General features: G+C 46.8%; 1 protein-coding gene across 2 annotated transcripts in view; it reads left to right on the forward strand.

The window, feature by feature from the left end:
• The window catches only part of NECAB2 (N-terminal EF-hand calcium binding protein 2), a 98,219-nt gene that overhangs the window by 68,030 nt on the left and 8,348 nt on the right, over positions 1 to 21,841 (forward strand). For both annotated transcript variants that reach the window (XM_069793727.1, XM_069793726.1), the window contains exons 4-5: positions 5,714 to 5,739; positions 9,245 to 9,342. In XM_069793727.1, coding sequence (XP_069649828.1) covers positions 5,714 to 5,739; positions 9,245 to 9,342 — 124 coding nt within the window. The remainder of the gene's footprint in view (positions 1 to 5,713; positions 5,740 to 9,244; positions 9,343 to 21,841) is intronic.

The following is a 21,841-nucleotide window of genomic DNA, read 5'->3' on the forward strand; positions in this document are numbered from 1 at the left end:
ATAAGAGTGGTGGGTTTTTTTAAAGCAAGTGGATAGGTCTTGGGAAGGATTTAGCAGGGTTCTCCAGAAGAATACAATGATAGGCTTGGAAAGTTGCTTAGTTCCTTAGAATTAAAGTTATTCAGCTCCTGGCTGGCATCCAGTATTTGGTATTTCTCTTGCTCTGCCTGGAATAATTTCTCTCGCTCTGGGGTTTGTGTAAAAATGTTTCAGTTATTAGTGACCATTTATAACCCCTTAGTAGGCATCTGGATGTACATTTTCCACTTCTGAGGTGTTGAGATAACACAGCACTGTTGCTGCTGGGACTAGAAGGCATATCATCAGATGTAATAATACTTTCCAGCTGCACATGTTGTTTTTTAGTCTTTCCTAAATGAAAATGAGTTTTGCAGGTGGCTAACGCTGGAGGATAATTTGCTTCCATGCTCATTTGAAGCCTTGTAGCAAACCCAAAGCTATGAATAGAAGATGGAAATAAAAGTAGAACGTGATTTCAGAAAAACCTCCATTTTCTGTGCTGGTGAAGCAACTAAGCCGTGTGGCTGCTGATGCAAACCTTTCATCTGCTGAAGTGAAAGGGTTATTATGTGGCATTTGAGCAGCACATCCAGGCAGCTATTTGCATGAGAAATAGAGAAATACGCTACGAAGATGAGAGTTTGATGTATTTGCAACTTCTGAATTCCCATTATGTTTCTGATTGTGCCACCTGTTGGGAGAGCCTGGGACACCTTTCCCTTGGCTGAGCTGGAACCCAAGAAGGGAATTTCACTCTCCACTCCTCCACATTATCTTTTCCATTCTGAGATAACTTTTCTGCTTCTCTCTATAATTGAAGAGAAGCCTGGAGAAACACATTACCGACAGCAAGTCAGAGGCTGACAGCTTTGCCTTAGGAAGATGGGGAGATGCTGGGAAAGAGAGTGAGAGATGCTGGATGGTAGATTCATGGCTCTTTTGATTGGAAGGGACCTCAGCAGGGCTCTAGTCTGGCTCTAGTCCCCAGTAGTGGGACCAGCACTGGACCAGGACAGCCCTGGCTTTTCCCTGCGGAGCCTTGAAGACCTCCTGGGATGCTGTCTGGGTAACCCCTTCCAGTGCTGCGCTGCACTGGCCTTGCTTCTTAAGAGCTAAAGCAAATAATCATGGTGAGAAATTTCCAGAAATACTTTTTTCCTGCTGGAAAATGCTGATTTGCTTAAACAAAGTGCTGGGCTGATCTGGATCAATGTAGCTGGAGTTCTGACCTGAGACCTGGAGGTTACATGGGAGACTGTCACCCACCCAGAGATCTGGCTGCTGGGATGCTTGGCTTGAGCTCGTAATTGCTGGGCTGTTGGAGACCCTGCTGCAATGTGCCCTCTGTCTGGTGTTGCCACCCCACTGTTCCCTGGGAGAAAGTCTGAAAGACGGCAACATGTTTCAAGGAAGGCGGGTAAAGAAGAAAAAAAAGCTTCTAAGTGATTTGAACCGATGGAACAGCATCAGTCAGTACAGGAACAACTCTGATTAAAGCCCATCCACTGGAAAATCTGCAATCAGGGACGCAGCAAGGCAAAGAGGTGGCTTTCCAGGGATCCTCGTTAGCTCAGGCGCTCATCAAACCATATTTTAACATTGGGTGGGATTTGGGGGGAAGAAATGTATTTCTCTGGAGTACGCAGGAGGCACAGCAATTACTCTGGGCAGCCGCCTCCTCTTGCTGGCCGTACGCCAATGATCACTCTCTGGGCAAATTCACGTAATTAAGCCCACTGAGGAGATGATCTCACAGCATGGTTGTTGCTCTTTAAACTCCCATGTATGAGGGGAGGGAGTATCGTGCTTTGAGGACTTCGCTTTTTCTTTGAAATAGCTGGATGTAAACCAGTAGGGAAAACTATTTCCCTATTGCCAATATGTTTATCTGGTCAAATTATCCCAGAGTATTTAAATGGTGGTGGGTGGTGAGCAACAAACAGTCCTTTTTGTGGCCAAATGAGCTTATGGCTTGGACTCGTGATTTTTCAGAAGATACTCTAGGTTGAAAGCTGAGCACTTGTGTTTGGCTTCTATTTCTGTTGGAGAAATTAGGTCCCAAGTGGCAAATGGAAAATCTCCAAGGTATATCTTTGCCTTGGAAAGTAATCTCAAAGGCTACACATCCCCAGCGAGGTTAGGGATGCAAGGTTGTGCTGCTCCACCTTGCAGCTTCATCGGTTGGAAAACAGAGAAAAAGGCCTGAAACCAAAAAGACTTGGATTTTCTTGATTTTTTTTTCTAGTTTGAAAGAAAGACTTGTTTCAGAAAGAGATCAGATAGATGTGGCCTCTACTATGCAGAAAAAACTATATAACACAGGAGTCTAATGATTTCTTCATTTGAAGTTTCACTTGAACATTTTTTATATTCTGCTTAGTTAGTTGGGTTATGGCTTCAGTAAGTTCTTTAGTTAGTCATACTATTAACGTAAGAATGCTTAAATTTAAAAGCTAATTCACAGACAAGTGTTCCAGTAGCAGAAAGATTTATTTTTTTTTTCTGAAAGAATGAGAACAACTTGCTGAGATTTTTCTTTTTAGTTTATTGTAGCTTATGGGAATGTTGAATATTTGGCAGCTGAAAAAAAAATAATTGGTAACTAATGCTCATCAAAATGTTTTCATTTCAAAGGGCTTTGTGATATGTGACCACTCTAAAAATCTCCACTGAATGGCAGTGCTGGGATGAAGGGTTAGGGATGGCGAGGATATTTGTGGGTAACCACCACCTCCTGTTTCACAAGGCTTGAAGCCCAGATGCTGAATATTTGCATCATAAAAAATTCCTACTGGCAGAACCCATGGGATGGTTAGTTACTAAAGCATCAAACTACAGAGCAGCTTGTAAATTGTTTCGTATTTGGGTATTGCACATCCCTTGCTTTGCGTGTTCAGCTGTGCAGCACCCATGTCAGGCAATAAAACCCCTGTAACACCAATGGGGATGTGGCTGCGTGTCAGGGATGTTCCCGATGGGCACGCTGCTGTGGGATGGAAACATCCTAGGAAATTCTGTGGGTTGTGCTCAAGTACACATTGATTTCTCCATACAAGTTTTCATCTGAACATTATCATGCTTTTCATTAAGTCAGCTTATGACTTCAGTAATTTCTTTGATTAGGCTTATTCTTAAGGCAAGATGGCTTAAAATTAAAAGCAACTTCTCAACCAAGTTAACATTCAAGCACAATTAAGTTAAATATGATGGCAGGATGCGAGGAAGTAGAAGACCATTTTTGGCAGCAGCAGATCAATAATTACAATGCAAAACCATGTGGAATACAATAATAGATTTTTTTTCTTCTTAGTAACATGCCCTAGCTGCAAACCCATACCCACTTCAGTAGGTGTTTATAAACACTACCTGGCTTCTGAAAAATGTTAAGCACTTTGTGGGTGTTGCTGATGTAAAAACTACTCCAGTGCACGTGTCTGCAAGTATTGGTTGACTTCCCAGGCTCCAAGCTGGTGAGAGCTTTGATGAAAGGCTGACCGCAGTCCTCGGACAGGCATGAGGCCGTGCCAGTGTTGGAAATGCATCTTCTGGGTTTTCTCCCCCACCTGAATTTTCTCTGCCTGTGAATTGCTGAGGCTCCATGTTAGCAATCGCATGCTGCCAAAGCTCTGTGGACTATTCGGTCAGGAGTTGGCTCTTTTGGGGAGTGTTTCAGATCTGCATAAGCAGTGGATTTGGGCATGAGAACATCAAGTCAGGGAAATTGAGCTTGCAGCATCCCCAGGGAGTTTTATAGGATTCAGTGAAGTAATTCCAGGGTTTGAGAAAGACGATAAAACTCCGAGAGAATTAAGATAAAGTAGTGTGAAAGCTCGTTTTTCAGAGAGATGTCTGTGCTGCCTGTACCTCTGGCTGAAGCTCGTGCCAGTATGTTTGCTGCCAGCAGCTGTCACGCCATATATCCTGCACCACGAAGGTGGCTGAGATAAGAAATTACTTTTTTTATACCGTGACAGACATCAGTTACCCAAAAGGCTGCATGATTCAGTAACATGTGCTTTTACAGCGTGAGACAGGTCGAGTGGCACCTTTCTGGCAGCCGACATCTCGGAGCATCAAGATGTTTGTGTTTGCCTCCAGTGCCCAGCGGGTCCCACAGCTCAGAATTGGTGGTGAATGGGTCCCCAGTACCGTCTCCTGGGGCTCTGCTTTTGGGGAGAGCCTGGGCATGAGTGGCACTGTGAATTTGGGGAATTTCCTCCCCAGATATCACCAGTGCACACATGTGTTTCCACTTAGCTGTTGTGCACCCAGCTAACATGCCTAGGGGATGAAATGCATCTAGTGAGAGGTCAGCAGGGTCCCCGAGCTGCAGGAACTTGCATCTTCCCAGGCAGAGCCTAAATAGAAAGAAAAAAATCTCCTACATTAGTCTTTCTGCTAAAGCAGAAGTGCTCTTGAGTGCTATTTGAGTGGGAAACGCAGCCTGTGACCTGTCCTGCTGCCACGCACAGCCCGCTGAGGCTGCTCTGCTCACATGGGGTCTGAGCCTGCTGCAGAAGATGGCAAAAGATTTCAGCCGAGATGAGATTTTCCTGGGTACTTCAGCTTGCTGCAAAGGCATCGTGCTTTGTGTCATGAATCCTCGATGATAGGGTTCAAGTGTGGCCTTGGAAGTGAAGACAGCAATCCCAAATTAATGCTTTCCCACCATGCATCATCCCTTCAGAAGGACATTTCATCCCAAGAGAGGGCCAGCAGCAAGTGAAAGCTTCAGGTCAGGGAGGGAGGGAGGGAAGAGCCCAGGTCCTGTGGGCTGGGAACAGACCTGTCGGTGAGGGCATGGGCAAATGATCAGGAGGATTTTGGGGTCTGGGGCAGGGCTGCGGGAGGATGCCACTAATGAAAGCGGTATTGAAAACATCTCTTTCCCTAATCCACTTACGTTGACAGAGGTCAGACAGAGCAGTGATGAGTTTTGTTAAAGAAATAGCTTTCTAAGGCGTAAATGCATTGATAAAATATAATTCTATTAAGAGATCATTCCAGTGCTTGAACAGCACTAAGAATTGTGGGGGAATCTGAGGCACAAACAGATTAGCAGCAATCTTTATTTCCCAAGCAGGTTGTCTGTTGAGATGTCGTTACGTAAACTAAATGTTCATGTCTTAAGAAGTAATTGTGCAATTTTGTCCAGAGGGAGTCCCAGGCAGGAACCGTGCACAGCCCCGTGGATGCTTCGTGGGGGCAGAATCAGGAGAACTGATCCATCTAGTAAAGTAAATTTTGCAAATTTTTATTCCAAGCAAATGGGAACAGATTCCTGTGCCACAGCGGGTGCCTCACCGGGGTAGATATTTGGGAGGAAGGCAGAGGAGTTGTTGTGCTGAGCGGGTACAGAGTTTCCCACAGGCACAGGTCCACCGCCAGGGGGGATGCACAGATCCCCTTTTCCCCCTCAGATAATATCCAAAATAACGTGCGAACCCATCCCAACTGCACCAATGCTGAAGATGTGGAGGTGTGTGGATGTCCTGAGTGGCACCAGCCGTTGCCTTCTCCTTAGGCTGTCCCCACCCACGGCTGGGGGATGCTGAGGGGGCAGGTGATGTTGCAGGTGGGGTTAAGCCTGCAGAAATCCTAACTGTAGCCTTCGTCTGTCCTTTACATTAAAATCATCTTTCTCTCTCCTTTTTTCCTGCTTCCTCCTCTGCCTTGTCCTCCCCTCTTCCAGCAACGTGGACACCAAGGAGCTGTGCGGTGAGTGTGGTCCCTCTTTTGGGGTGAAAGCAATCATTACATGCATGTGTGCTTTTGAAGGATGCATGAAACCTGTTACAAAGCTGGTGGTGCCATGGTGGCTGCGGAGTTGAGGGAGCGGGTCTCAGCACTTCTGCTGCTTTGCCACTTGTTCCACGGAAAAATTGGTAAAACTTTTTTCATTTTCTTGCAACACAAATGGGGTCATAGCTGAGCGGAGCACCTCGTCCCCATTCAATAACAAGCTGGAGTTTAATTTCTGGCAATGTCATGGCTTCTGGCTCCGCTCTGACGTTCAGTAAACCAGTACCCCTCTGCAATACCCATAACATGTTTCTCCTTAGGCAAACCTTCGTGTTTCCCAGCAGGCTGCCTAAGGAGTACACCACCTCTGCTGCACCTCCCACAGCTTGCAGAAATTAAAGGCCGAAATGAAAATCTCTGATAATGTTTTGTTCCACACCTTGACCAGAAAGGGAATATTTCCTGCCAGGATTTCTGAAGGGCTTTGCCCTAATAGGAGGTGACTCATGCACGGGGTTCCTGCTGCTCAGTCGGGTGTATTTTTCCATGGACATTTGGTATTAGGAAATGTTTCCTGCACCCCAGCTTTTTGGGAGGAGCTGGGGAGACAGAGGTGTGTGGCCTTGCAGATGGCTCATCCATCTCTTCTCCTCCCCTCCTGTGCCAGCATGCAGAAGAACATACAAAGCCACTTCAGCAGGTCTTCGCCATGTACCTTCCTCGCTTTGCCACTAATGACAGCCTTCAGAGGCCTGGCTGAGAGCGGGTTGTGCAGCCAGAAAGGCGCTTGCCGGGGCGCCCGTGCCAGCACCAGGCGGTTACTCGTCATTCCCGATACTTTTAAGACCTCTCTGTCCATCACAGCCTGCGGGTCTGCCTGCACCAGGATATTGTCTAGGGTTTCTCTCCGCCTGGTATACTTAACCCCTGCCAACACCCTGCCTTTCTAACCACAGGATTTTGAGCATTCAAGCCTGCAGCAAACTTTCAGCTGGTTATCCCCACTTGTTTTTTGGTATGCAAGAAACTAAGCCTTCCATAAAATCCTTTTGGTTTGCCGACAATACGATGGGCTTGTTGCCATCACTCTTTTCTCATTGCATTAGGTCTTCTTGCTAGCTGCCCCAAGAAATCAAAACCCCACAGCTTGTACCATCAACCTTGCCAGCAAATAGAGGGGTAGTAATGTCCTTGCTTGACCCCACCCTGCTTTCTCCATCAGTCTGATAAAATCAGAAAATCACATAGCTGTCACCCAGCGTGATCCCACCTTGCTGCCTCTCCCAGGGGTGAAGCTGCCAGGAGAGGAGGGAGATAAACCCATCACATCCTTCGGGAAGCCGGAGGAAGAATCAATCAGGGAGAGATCCTGCCTAGATCTGTTATCTGCTGAATACCTGCTCTTGCCTGCAATTTCTTATTTGCTTGCTACTCTTCTAAGTATTAGTTTAAACATAAAACCTCATTTTGGCTAAATGGAAGCTGTGGTCTCTCTCTTGACATGGGTTGTGTGTTGTAAGATGTTGAGAGCGTCTTAAAAGGGATTTCTTGAGCCCTGCAGCTTATATGGGAAATTTGATATGGCTTGATCTGTATCAGGTAGCCTCTCACAAAGTTCCCATTTTTTTCCTGCCAACAAATGCAACAATCACCAACACCTAGACTGACTTAAACATGGTTGTGTAGCTCCCTACCCCCAGAGGAGCTCCCAGTCATGGCTGGGAGCACTTAATACGCCCAGAAAATGTGAGTACAGCTACGAAATTGTACCTGCCACCTTTCAGTATAAATGAAACACAGACATTGCATGTAATAGTACAAGCTGTCCAGCAAACTGAGGTGTACTCTACAAACAGGAGATGCACATCGACCTGTTGCAGACTACCAGGGTGGTGTGTGATGGCTTTGCTGGGAAGAGTGGCACCCACCTCCTCCCACACCAGCCCTGGGTTGCAGTGATGCTCATCTCCTGAGCATTGATCTCATTGCTCTCTGCAGACGTGTAGGAGGCATCAGCAAGAACCATGTAGGATAGGAAGAGCTGAACTCAGATGTTCACATGAGTAAATAAGGCTAACACGGTAGAACTGAATACTTTGGTTAAGTCAATGCTGTTTTCCTCCCAGGTGCTCCTTGGTCAGTCTTGAGGGCGGTGCTCTGCCCACAGCAGCTCATTTCTTCTGAAATGTATGCGTCCAGCTTTTTCTTTCAGGACTTACAAAAAGTCTTTACCTTGACGATCTGCTCAGTTTTTCTTTCCCAAGTAAAGTAATAAGAATGGCACAAATAAACACACTGCAGTGAGAGTAAGCAGTTTGGCTTATCGTGGAACGGCAAACAGCTGCTGTCAATCATGCTGTGACATTCTGGTTTCTGCCAAAGTCATCTTCCCTTTGGATATGTTCTTGGGCTGTAAATAGCTATAGGCACTTCTAATTAAGCCAAGAGAGCCTAGTTAGTGGGATTGTTTCCTGGAATTTATGTCTTGTTGCATTCCGCAGAGATGTCACCTCAGTGTGAATCTTCACGTCTTAGTGCTAAGAAATGGCACTGGTGGCTTTTAAGTGACAGCTTTTAGCTGTAGCCTGTGTCAACCACCCAGAAACCAGGTAACACCACATCTACGCCGCAAACTCGCTGCACACCTCACTGCCACACTTCACTTCTCCCTGTTTCTGTTGTGAACAGCGAATTCCAGGACTCTGTGGCTCATGCACAAAACCACACCAGGGCTCATATGCGTCATGGAGCCATCAGCTGTGTAGGGTCACACCGATTTTGGCTGTATTTTGCATTAGTGAAGAGTGGTTGGGATTGCGTCTGGCGGCTGCCGGAGCTGCGGTGCAGCCTGGCGTGGATCACTCCTTCCACAGGAGGGATGAGGATGGCACGGAGAAAGCGTGGACTCCCTCTCCGTGGAGAACATGTGCTTTTGTGTCCAGCTTGCAGCCGCATTCTCTTCCTTTTGAGGCATATTTTGCTCTCAGAAGCCTGTGCAAACTGTGATTGTGGGCTGAGGTGCAAATGTGATGGGAATGTAGGGAAAGATGTAAGGCCAGTCTCAGCTCATATAAATTGGGGTGAACCTGGCAGGTATTTGGGTGCTTTGAGTGGTAAAGACTGTCAAGGGAATGGAAAGGGGATTTCTTTTACGATTTCTCTCTCCATGTTGGCAATAGGAGGGAGAGAGCCAAGATATGGTCAAATGAAGAAACAGGCATGGAAATAAAGCACTTGCCAAGTTATTTTCAATGGGAGCTACTGTGCCTTACATCTCTTTTTTACCATGGTCCCAAACTTCATGGGAATTGCACCACTTCTTGTCCCTGCAGGACAAGTTGTAACTTTGGCTCAGGATATAGAATATAAAAATATATCTGTTTTTTTCTTTCCACCAATAAATAGACCTTGCTGTGTCACATAGCCTTCAAGCATTAAGTTACATCAACAGTTCCTTTCATGTCCCTCTTGGTTTTCCCAGACTATTTCGCTGACCATATGGGAGACTACGAAGACGTCTTGGCCTCACTGGAGACGCTGAACCTCTCCATCCTGAAGGCAATGGACTACACCAAACGGGTGAGTCCTCCTTACTGTACCTTGTGCTCCACGGGCTTGGAGCAAATGGTGCAAATGTTATGTTAACAGAGCATCTAAATCCAAAGGTCTTCATCCTATTCAGCAGTGTTGTTTCCCTGTGCTGTTGCATTTGTGCGGTAAGTGGATCATAGCAGCGGTGGATTTCTTTGTGTTAACAGCAGGTGAATCTTGAAAATCTTGGCCAGATTGTGAACCAAGGTGCCAATGTCATGCACAGTAGATGGTGGCATGGAGTTTTTGTGGCAGAGCACTGTACCTTCTCAGCATCCTTCCGAAGTCTGACAGGCAGTCATGGTTGTGCCATGGCTTACGCTCTGCGATCCCTGAAGCAAGAAGATGCTCCAGTTGTCTTCAGACAACACGGCCCGTGGGTCTCTTGGGTGGGATTTTGAATGCATGAGTTCTTGTTAGTGTCATTGGGAGTGCTTTTGGAAACTTCATATTACAGAGTGCCATTAAATACAGCTTCCATGTTGGAAGGCATCCTGAGTTCCAGAAACACGGTCGCTCATGTGTGCAGCTGCTGTGTTAGAAACTAGAGGGCTGTGCGTTTGAAGGACTACAGGGGAATCATGCAAGCACCAAAACCAAGACATAATGTCGTATTTTATACGTGCAGAGTACCCCTAGCTTCTTAAAAAATCCAGCGTGTACCTTAATGATACTGATAATAATGGACTACAAGGCAGTGACACTGACCAAGAAGCATACTGAGGTTTATTTACAAATACCTAGAAAATCTGAGTTGATGTACCAGATAAACATCTCCGCTGACAGGTGTGCCATTCATTTGGTGTCTTACTGGGAGGAGACCAGTGTTTATAGTGCTCTTGTTCCTTTGAAACCATTTTCCTGTGCTTTCCGTATCACTTAATAAAGTAACTGGACTGTATCGGTGATATTTATTACCTCAGGATAGTCAATCCTTCTCCCACTTCTACCTTCAACCATATTTACGTAATTCTTTTGTGCCATGACAAGAGAAAAGTAGTCTTCCTCTTCACTGGTGAGCGGTAATGTGGTGCACTGAGAAGCAAGCCAAGGAGGGAGGTTTTGCTTTTCCCAAGTACCTGTAAGGACTTCCCAGTTCGACTCCAGCCCTCCTCTGAGTAATCCAAATTGAAATCTTCATTCCATTTATCTTTGAAGCTAAAGGAGAAACTCAAATTACTGCTCACAAAAGAGGTGGTAATGATAAGAAGTTTTAGGTGTTAGAATGGGAAACAGCACATTTCTCTCCTCCTTGGTTGCTGAGTGAAGAGCCTGATTTCCCTGCTTGATCAAAACCCATCCTTTTTAGTGTTTGTGAGGAGGGCAGCACGGAAAGTGAAGCCACATATTTCATATGTTGATGTCTTGCCGTAATAAACTAAAGCCAAAAGTCTTTGGCCAAGCACTGATCTGTCTGAAGTCTTTGTGAATTTTTTATCAACATTATGAGAGGGTAAAAAAAATCAGGACAAGGGTAATAGTTCATTTTTGCTAATTAAGTTGCTGAGTCTGTTCATGCCTCATTTATATTCATTATTAGCAAATTTTCTGGCAGTGAGATTTGCCAACTCTGTATTCAAAATACATGTTAACATCCTAATAGATATCTCAGTAATTCACTCCAACTCGTGATGCCTTCCTCCGTTGCTTTTTGAATGCGAGGTTAATACATATGACTAATTCCTCCCAGTATTTTGCAAGAGGATGATAGCTTATTCCCTGTTTATAAATTAGGGATCTGAGCATGTGGGTATTACTTTGCACAAGAAATCTGCAGCAGAAGCAGGATGGTTATTCATAATTCCAATCTACATCCTTCATAAGAAGAGCATCTTTCTCCCTCCTTGATTCAGCAACTCATGGCAGGATTCACCTGCCTCAATTGCAATGAGTAAAGGTGATTTACCTAAGCCTGAGCTCGTCACCTCCATCATGATCTTGTGGAGGGAACCAGGGAGATCCGGAATGCTGGAGGCATCTTCCTCCTGTGATGCTGAAGGACCACAACACTCTTCATCTCAGATGCAGACATTTCCCTTCTAGATGGCTAAAGGCAGACAAGGGAGTGCTGCCCCAGCATCCCCTCATCATCCCCATTTTATTAGCCCATGGGGCATGTCACTTTTTGCCACCTGGCAGACTTTTAGCAAGTGAGTAAACAGAGCAAGACTCCTTCACAGAGAGGAGCTGGCAAAGATGTATTTCATGAAAAACACCACTCCCTGCTGTGATTTTGTGAACAAAGTGGTACAAACCTCATCATTGAATTATTCAAACGCAGGTGCTTTATTCAAGTAAAGAACTGAAGGAAAAAAAAAACCAAAACCAAAACCCCAAACCAGACAATAAACTGTTGTAGGTGGTAGAGAAACTCATCTCCAGTGTTCAGATAAGACAGAATTCCAGGCAGCATCAGAAGCTTTTCCCGAGTGCAAACCATTAGTACTTTTTTTGAGATGTGAGATTTTTTCACTATGTATTTTTCCCTAAAAAAACCCAAAAGTATTTGTTTACTAGGCTTTCTGGTTTTAGTGTCAGGATTGCCAAAACAGAGTGTCAGAAGTAAGTTTCTTATGATCTGAACCAGTAAAATAATCTAGCTGAGGTCTTCTCACCAGTTTCCAGATGTGTGTTCCCATACCCTACGCCAGCCTGGAGGATGTCACAAGAGTGTTTTATTTCCTCCAGGGCTGGGAACCACACCTACAGGATAAGGCTTCAGCCCTAGGGAGAAGATCCATCCCAGGATTGCAAAAGCTGGTGTGAGCTCCCACTTGTCTGATGGGTCCCCCATAAAGGTCTCCTTCTGCTCCATCTCCTTTGCATGTGATGTTGGAACCAAGGGCCCTGTGCTGATGTCAGGAAGTTTAGGAGATGCATAAATATATTTTTAGAAATTCTGCATCAGGGAAAAGACTGCCAAAGCAGCAGGTTTTGGTAGAAGCCAAGTGTGGTTTTGTGCCCCCTGATGCTCGAGCCTGTTGCTGTCTCTGCAGCTTTTCCGCGAGGCTGGATCCTGTACAGGGCTTGGTGCTGATGCTGAGCACTGTGACTTGCAAGCAAACTGCTTTGCTTGTGAGATGCTCCTGCTTCTCTGTATTAAAATAAGCATTTCATCAGCTGGGGAAAACTATTGATCATTTGAGAGTGTTCCTTATTCCCTCCCTTCCCCCTCCATTAAAAGAAGTATTGGGTGCAAACGATAAATGAAGCCTAACCTTCTTCTGTGTTGGCTTTCTGTTGAGAGGTGCCTGCTGACGAGAAGGGTTGGATAGCCATGGTATTTAATTGCTGTTTATATTTCTCACCTCAAAAGACAACTGATTATTTCTTGCTCATAAAAAGAGAAAGCAGCAATTATCTCGTGCTGGAGGAGCTCATAAAGTATCAGCAGTAATTAGAGTCAGTAGTGGAAGGTCCCATACAGCAAAACAAAATCTGTCATTGTAATTATTTTCCAATACATTGATGTCCATGCTGCGTTGAAATGACTGCCAGTGATGGTGGGAACTGCAAAGTTAGATTGGAGAGAAAGGAAATGAACTTTCAGGATCTAAAAATAGCTGACGGCAGGAGATGTTCTTGTACAATTTTCATTTACTGTTTTATAGCGTAGTCAGCAAATATTAAAACCAATGTGACTGGGAAGGACATAGTTTGTGTGTCTGGTGTTGAAAGATGTGCGGGGTGCGGTGGGGGCTGGGGGACCGGAGCCAGGTGAATGCTGTCCCTCCTGTTTGGTTACTGACCCCCCTGCCTCAGGCTGCCTGCTGTGGGACGGTGCCCACCCGCTGCCTCCACCACCCCTGCCAGCCTTGATGGGTGCCACGGATGGGGAAGCGGGGGACAGCGCGTGGGGAACCAGTGGGACAGCGCTGGGGCGATGGCTACCACTGAACAACACCCTTACCGACACCCCAGGAAATGTGTTTAGCTTGGTAAAAAAAGGACATTTTGTGGGTTTTTGAACCCGAGAGGCTCAATTAGCCCTGTTCCTGCCAGGTACGGCTTCCACTGCCTGCTGCACTGGGGTTGCTCCTGCTCCCTGCTTTTGCTAAATAAGCATTTTGCAATGCTGAGCATGGAAATATTAGCAAGGCTGACCCTTAGCAGTGAGGCAAACTTTAAAATCAAGCTGCAAAGAAGTCCCAAAAATGCTGAGTGAGGAACACCCTCAAGGACGAAGCAGCTCAGATTCAAGGTCAAATCCTTCCTTCCTGGAGATGCTCCTGTTGGGCACGAGACAGGTCCAAGAAGTGCTGGTGACTGTCCTCGGCCTGTCCTAGCTGGAAGCAAAGTGCTTGGAAAGCAAAATTGCCCAAAATCTTAGCTGAAATTGCAGCAGCCTCCCATGCACGTACTGGAATGGAATGGAGCTGATCTCTCTGGTGCTCATGGACATGGTGCAGGGGAAGGCTGTGCCGCTCTGCTTCAGTGGGGGCCAGGAACAGGGTGAGCAGAGCAGGGAAGGGGGGTGCTGACAAATTAGGGAGGGATTCGGAGACTGGCTTCAGGGTGGAGTGAGGGGCAGCAGGAGGGATTTATGGAGGAGGCCTGAGGACCTGCGGGTAGCCCTGGAGCACCCTTGGCTTGATGTTCAGCACCACCTTCGGTCCTGGAGGTGAGCAAAAGGAGACGTGAAAGACGGTGTTTCACTCCTTGCTTGCTTGCTGCCAGCTCCGCCGCCAGTCTGTCACTTGCCAAAGTCCTTTTTATCTCATTTAATGGACCTGGAGTGGAAATACGAGGGAGTGGTGACACATCACACACCCTCTGAGACCCTCCTTGTGTCAGGGTGCCAAATACAACATGTGTGTCTTATGGACAGGCACTGTACCCAGACCAGCTGCAAACACATTTTCCCCTGAGAATCATTATTTAGATGAGACAATATCTAAATCATGAAGGGAAGACTGAGTGTACTGACCTTCGGTACCAGCTGCTGATGCTCCAGCAGCACTAGGGAGCTCAGAGGTATATACATATGGGTGAATAGGTTTGCATACATTATTTGTGAGTTAAATTGTTCCTGCTGTAATTCACCCTTCTTGTCTCTGCCCTAAGACATGTCGTCGCAGTGAACAGGAGATGCCGGGCTCCTGGGGCTCGATGGGAGCTGCTGCAGCAGACCTCCTCTCCCTGCTGCTGGTGCTGGTGTGGCCGTGGGTCTCCCTGAGCTTTCAGCCACCAGCAGCACACTGCAAAGCAGCGCTTGTTTGAGCAGCTCAGTTACAGCCCCAGAGCAAGCACCATCTGCCACCAGTCTTGGATGTTAAAAATGATGGATTTTTTGTTTGTTTGTTTGTTTTATAGCACAGTCCAGAACTGCAATATAGAGTGCTCTCATTTGCATTCTTACCTGCCAAAATTAAACTTACCAAACATATTGCTTTTTTTTGAATGATGACACCTCGAGATAAAATAGTCAGTAGAAATAATCCTTAAAATAATCTTTTCTTCCCACCCTCCAGCTAATCCTTTATCTCATCCTTTCGTTTTACCTGAGCAGGTTTTCTCCTGCTCTGCTGAACAAACTCGGTGTTCATGCCGAGGTCACCTGAGGCTCCTGGAGCAGTGCTTTGCTGGGGCAGGAGGCTGGCCCGTGGCAGGGTGTAACAGCAACACGGTGGTGGCAGCTCTGGATAGTGCCCAGCCCAAACAGTGTGAGCTGCACGAGGCTTCCCATAGACATCGTGATCTGGCCCCAACTTGGCTCACACTGAGCCGTGGGGGTTACATGAGCATCACCTGAGGTCTCCTGGTCTGGGCTTGAAGCCTATGGGGTACCACTGCAGCGCAGCACATCTGTTGCTTCATCTTTCCTCCTGGGCAAATTTGTACCCCACCACGCATCAGGCTCTCCTCTGGAGAAGTGTTTCTCTGGCTTCCTTGCTGCCAAACACGGGAACAGTTTATCTCCCGGTACTTTGTACCTGGTTGAACCCCAGGAGATCCTGCGCACCTTGTAATCCTCTTCCCCCTTGGAAGTGTTTGGCTCTTCTTTAGGGGTCAGGATGTACGCTCAAATGGCCAGTTTTGGGGGAGCTCAGAGCATTGTCTGTCCTCACCTTTGCAGCATGGAGATCTGCCCTGATGGGGAGAGAGACGTTTTAGGGATTATGAGCTGCTTTTTTGCTCCTTTCTTGGATGGGTGATTTTATGATTGAACGCCAGCTTTGAAACACTCCTGTAATGCAGTTAAAGATGTATTCATGGTGAATGGTTTTGTCTGAAAAAGGAAAGGAGTGGCGATGGGGCGGTGAATTGGTGAAGGCTGAGTCATTGTTCCGTATATTTTAAATGATACTTTTCTGAACAATTTCAGTATCAATTTCTATAGCAAAAAAATGATGTGGATTTCTGGAAAAGTTATAGAACTTTCTAGTTCAAGAATCATCTAAAAGGAAACAAGGCATATTTGTTTATCTTCTCAGAAAGGATTTCTGCAACTCTTCTCTGAAATTAATTTAAGAAAATATTGCACTGCAAACTAGAGCAAAAAGTGCTACTCAGTTCTGCAAGAACTGAATTTTCCCCAACTTTTCTGTTCAGACTCCAGACCAGAGAGCTGATTCTCTGTGCGATGCCATCCGGAGTGATTTTCTTGCCAGCCCTGCAGGGCTGTGCGTGAGATCCAGCCGGGCTGCCAGACTGCCAGGGAGCACAGCGGGGCTGGCAGGGAGATGAATCTTAAGAAGGTCCCTCTTGGAGCTTATTTTTAGACTAAGATGTTTATTCACTGCTCTTCTGCTTGTCTGTCGCTGCAAAATTCATGTCCCTCCTCTCACTCTAAGAAGGAAGAGCACCTTCTCTGGACATCCTGCTCGTGTTGCCATTGCTCCAGCTCTCATGGACCTCCTGTAGGACATGGTTTTCCTCCTCCTTCCTCCTGTTTTAAGGCTATTGCTCCTGGGATTAGATAAATTGTATGGTGAAGGGAATAAATCCACCAGACATCAGTGCTGTGGTCTTGCCAAATAGCCCAAGAGCAGTTTTGAAGGAGCCACCAAAAGGAAAGGCAGGGACCAAGTCAATGCGTAACCAGCTGGCACAACCAGGCTGAGCCTTCAGCAGCATGACCATCCCACGTCGTTACATCTGCAGGGTCTTTTGAGTAGGTCCTGTTTGGAAAACAAAGTCTGTACTTTCCTTGGAAAACTGAAATAAAATATGTATTAATTTACTGTCTTGTGGATACTAAATACAGCTAATTAGGAACTTGTGTGAAGGGAAAGGCTAATTATAGCCAGGGTGTTCAGAAGTAGGAGTCCACGCTTTGTTTCCAAGTCTGTTCTTTGCCTGCTAAGTAAGTGGATAGCGTGCGCACGTGCCATATGCCTCTCGATCCGTAGATGACCTCAGGGGGTGTGCTGTATAGTGCATGCATGGGCCAACAGCTACCTGCCCTTCACATCCACGTGGCTGCAATGAGAAATGATGGGATTGTATTGCAGCAAGGAGATTTTCTAATAATGAGAAGAGGGAAGTCCTGTGATAAATTGCTTGGGAAGGGTCCATGGCAGGAGACCTCCAGGACCAGACAAGGAAAACATGAGCTGAGAAGGGTCCAACACTGAGATTTATAAAAGGAGTATTTTATAGCAAAAGACTTTTAAAACCCATGTGATAGCATCGTCTTTTTTTTTATCTGAACAGGTGTCTCATTTGTTTTTTTAAAGCTGTTTCAGGAAGGCTGAGGGTCTTTCATATGTTAATGCTTTCATTTATCAACTATTTAAGTGTCTGTTCTCTTCAGGTTTCTTCTACCGATTATGTGCCAGGCAATCAGTTTTGAGTCTCCGCTTTTGAAGGGATTTAAGAGTCGGGGGGAGGGAAAGGAGCAAGAGGCAGGTCTGAGTGTTATTCTAATTATAAGAAAATATCTCTTGGAAGAAAACAGGCAATTATGAGCAATGAATTTAGAACAGCCACTCAGAGGTTACAGCACAACACATGCCTGGTTTTTAAAGGGGTGAGTGGGTGGAAGATAACCTCTCCGTCATCCTGGGATGAGGTTTGACAGAGGTATTTCATGGCATGGCAGTGGGTTTGTTGTTGGGTTGTTGTTTTTTTTTAACTGGAGGAAAAGTGTGAGTGAAACAGAATTGGCTTTAGTTTCCATTTGAAAAGCCTCCTCGGTTCAGTGCCATTGCTCTGTGGGTGTGCTTTGGCGGTGGTTAGAGTTAATAAAAATTGGAGAAGCCGTCAGTGTCCCCAGGCTTGGTAAATGTCAGCCAATTTGGCCAATCTTGCTGAAAACCAGCACTGGAAAGCCTCGCTGGTCAGGCTGTAACGCTGCAAGGCAAAGGGAAGGTGCAGGGTTGTCGCGGGGGGGGTCTCTGAGTCCGTGGGTGGTGCAGAATCATTTATATTTTACATCCTGTAGTCTTAACGAGCTAAATAGTGACCTTTAAAAATGCCAGTGAAGAAGCTTTGAGATGCTCAACAACATTGAAAAATCTCCTTTTTCAGTCATTTGATACCCCCAGGAACATGGCCATGAGAGCCCAGTTTTAGGCATCAGTTTGCAGTGCCTGGTGAGGGACGTTCGACACCGGTGTTGGCAAGTCTGAGCACTCAATGGGACCAAAATCCCAGCTGTGATTTGTACAGGTAACACATCCCAAGGGTGTTTTCATTAATCTGTGCCAGAATTTGGGCAGATTTGGGGCAGGTGCATATAGAAATGGAAAGCCAGAAGAGCTGCGGCGGGGCTTTGAGCAGGCTGTGCCCCAATGTGTGCACCCGCTGTGTGCGGGAAGGTGCATTACAGGCACATAAAAAGCCTGTGATGTGAAGAGAGGGGTGGGATTTAGGGCTTGGACCTCAGCTGACTGACCAGAGGACCCAGTACTGGGCAGTATTTCCCCAACTACCTGTGGCTAAAGCAAGTTGTCCTTTTCCCACTCCTTCCTCCTCTCATTTTTCAATGTCTCTGGCTCACGCCCCAGTTTGTCAGATGATGACGCTTTCCAAGGCTCTCCTAAGAGCCATTTGCTGCCGAATTCTCAAGGCCATCCTTTCAATGAGGCTTTTACATTTGCTTCTCACTGCAGATGCATGCAGCCACCCGTTTGCAGCAGCGGACATCAAGGTCAGGTGGCTGGGGAAGTAGTAAAGGGAGAGATGCCTTTTTTCACCCTCCTCTGCCTCTTCAACAGCCACCCTGCTCCTTCCTCAACCAAGGCTTGCCAGCAAAACACTCTGCAGTAGGGTAGTATCTGTCATGCCAAAGTCTTTATAGCCTTGAGCTAATGGACTAGCTGGATGGAAAAGAGCAGGCTTGGAAATGTGCCCCTCCAAGAGCTTGTGGCACAAAGCGGCTTCATTGAGCAGCAATTATTATAATATCTCAAAAAATATTTTAACTTCTCAAGCAAAGCAAGGAGGAAATAACTCTTCAGGGTGGAATTAATAAGACCAATTCTCATTAAATTTCCCTAGGACAGACTGACAAATGTTTTAATAAGACGATGGGAAGGATTCCTTTGGAGCTGGTCTTCTTAATGACTTGTTTTTGCAATGCCAAATAAGACATGTGCTCCAGGAGAGCCTGAGGGATTGCTGAAAAGCCTCTGAGCACACATGTTTCAGACTCAGCTCCTGAGAGCAAATGTCACAGCTACGTTGGCAAATGGCCAGAGTCAGTTAAGTGGAGGAAAAAAAGCCCACCGTCATTTTAATTTCAGAGCTATTGGACTTACTGGCCTGCCAAAAATCATCACAGACACCCCAATATTCATCTGCACTGGCTGGCATAGCTCTATACTCAACATGCCTCCATCCAACGAATCTCAGTGTAAGGAGTTAAATTGTTTTAAATGAATGTGGGAATCACCTGTATGATTTTTCCTAAAGCTGAACCAAGATTATAGGCTATAATTAGGTAACGAAATCCCAACATTTAACTACACATACTCTCGCAGCCTTATATTCTAGCACCCAGAGTCAGTCTGCGTGATCAGACAGCACTCTACATAGCCTGCGCCTTCATAAATACGATTTTCCGAAGGGAGCAGGCTCCCATGCTAGGGAGGGCGATATATTCACATGAGGCGTGGCAAGGGTTGATCAGGAAATTGTTTGGTGGCATTTGCAGGAGAGAGGCTATAGAGTCCTGCAGAGCAGCAGCAAAGTGGAGGTAAATAGCAGCATGTTACCCCATTTATTTGATGTACGGATTGAAATGGAAAAGCAGCGGTGCACTCTTTACGCCTCTGGGAGGGAAACTGAGTGTGGGATAAACAGCACAGAGCAGGTGTAAAATCAGTTGATGAGCTTGGAGTGTCCATGGGGGATGTGGTACATGGTTTGGACAGCTATCAGAGGACAAGGCAGTGGTGTTGCGGATCTCGCTGGAAAGGGACATTAATAGGGAATTACTGTGTCTTTACAGTGCAGCAGTGCTTGGAGCAGCAGCGGGGCTCTCAGGGCAGGGGGTTGCAGCCCCCAGCGCCAGCCAGCCCCACACTTGCAGCCAGCCCCCGCGCTCGGCAGGGCAAATCATGTCCCAGAAAACCCGTGCTCTTAATTAAAAGAATAATCCCATCGGCCACTCAAAGGAGCATGCACAGCTCTGTGTTTAGCAGTGGCAGCTCCCAGAGGCCTGCAGGTCTATATTAAATTCACAAGGAAGGACATAGCCCCCAGCCCTCGGGAACAGCCGCCCTCCACCAAGGCAGCAATCAGATCCCCAGCGCCAGCAATCAGAGCAGGGCTGGGTGTGAGAGTTAATCAAAACCTATCTGTAATTAGAGCAGAGCCTGTTTGAGCACCTGATTAATATATTTATGCCTTCATTACGGGCAGGCTGCTGGTTGCAGGCAGGGGAGTGCGCAGGGAGAGCAACCATGGAGGCGGGGAACCACAAAAGAAATTGTTTCAGATCCCAAATGCAATAATATGTCTTTGCCAAGGAGATTTATTGATTTAATACACCCTCCTTAGCCAGACTGTGTGTAGTGGGAGATGTATTAAATGATAAAGTAATTGCCTGGGCAAAGGGGTGGATTTGGCCCAGTGTAGGGCTCTTTCCAGAGCATGCCGGCAGAGGAAGAAGAAGGGTGATGTACCTTAACAGTGAATTTAATACACTGTCTATACAGACTTGTTCGGATGTGATATCTATGTCTCTGTGTGTATGTATAATACAGTGCTTGGAAAGAATACACGTATATATATAGTAAATATTGCACGTTCTGAGTGAGTTGTATTTTTCTAGGGAGAATAGAGATCGTCCAGCTATCCAGGAATATTTGTGACTAGATTTAAAATTTTTTTCCCAATCCAAATGCTCAACAAATGTTTTCACATCAGTCCCTTGGCTCAATTGCTGTTTATTTGTCTTGAGGTGGTGCCTATGCCTCCCACAGAAGGGGCCCAGTGTGATGCTCCACCAGCTGCCGCATCCATGGTCCCAGGCTGCCTGTTCATGACTCTCCCTGCCTGCCCAGGGCGAGGGAAAACTGGGCAGGACTTATCAGGAGATGTCTGAGCTCTGTATGGTGGCACTGGTGTCCTGGTCCAAATAGCCCAGCAGCAACCCCCTCGGTAGCAGGCAAGGAAGCGCAGCCAGCCCCAGCAGGCTGCGTGGTCTCATGGTACGGCACCCGCTGCTCCACTCCCCAGTAAAATAAGGCAAAATCCCAAAGGGGAGAGCGAGGGAGACATTGATGTTTGGTACCCCCCCGGCAAGGCAGAGGTGGTCTTGAGGCAGCCCTGATGGGGACACTGCTCCATCATACTCATTTGTACGGGCGAGTGGTGCTGTACCGGCTGTGCTTGGTTTCAGGGCGTTACGAATCTCATTATTAACAACCAGCATGTGAGTGGGTTTTTCTAAGCCGGCTGACCTTGTTTTCAAACATCGCCAGGCCATGGAGGAAGGAGATAACTTGGAGGCAATCACTCAGTGTTAAGGGTTGTGTTTCTGAGGCTTTGATGATCCCTGGCGAGGGAGATCTGCCATGCTCCTGCCCGGTCTTCTGACGCATCTCCCCGTATCATGCACTGATGCCGTCTTTCCTCCCTCTGACCAGCCTGTCAGATAATGGTGGTGCTGGTGGAGCGTGCTGGACTCTGCCAGGGCTGCAGAGGGGAGCATGCTCCTGCTTGGAGAAAGGCTTAAAAGGTGGCAGGGTCCCATGTGCACTGCTGAGTGTATCCCCCAAATCCGAGGAGCACCCCGGTGCTTGATTGTCATGCAGCCCATGGAGTGCCCGGAGCCAGTCCCATCTCCGTTTGCCCAGTGTCCTGGGATGGGCTGTGCTGGTGAAAGAGCAACGCAGCACATCAGTCCCTGCCCTCCTTATGTCCCCCTCCCTGCCACCCAATGAGCAGCTGCAGGAGATCATGAATACTGCATGGCAGTTTGCTTCAGCATCACTGTCCGGCAACAATCACCGCATCGTGCACTTCCCCCAGAAACACGGTGGCTGTGACAGGGAGGGGAGCAAGTTTTTTGTGTTAGAGAGAAGTCATTAACCAC

Source organism: Haliaeetus albicilla, chromosome 10 (assembly GCF_947461875.1).
Source record: "Haliaeetus albicilla chromosome 10, bHalAlb1.1, whole genome shotgun sequence".
Taxonomy (NCBI): Eukaryota; Metazoa; Chordata; class Aves; order Accipitriformes; family Accipitridae; genus Haliaeetus; species Haliaeetus albicilla.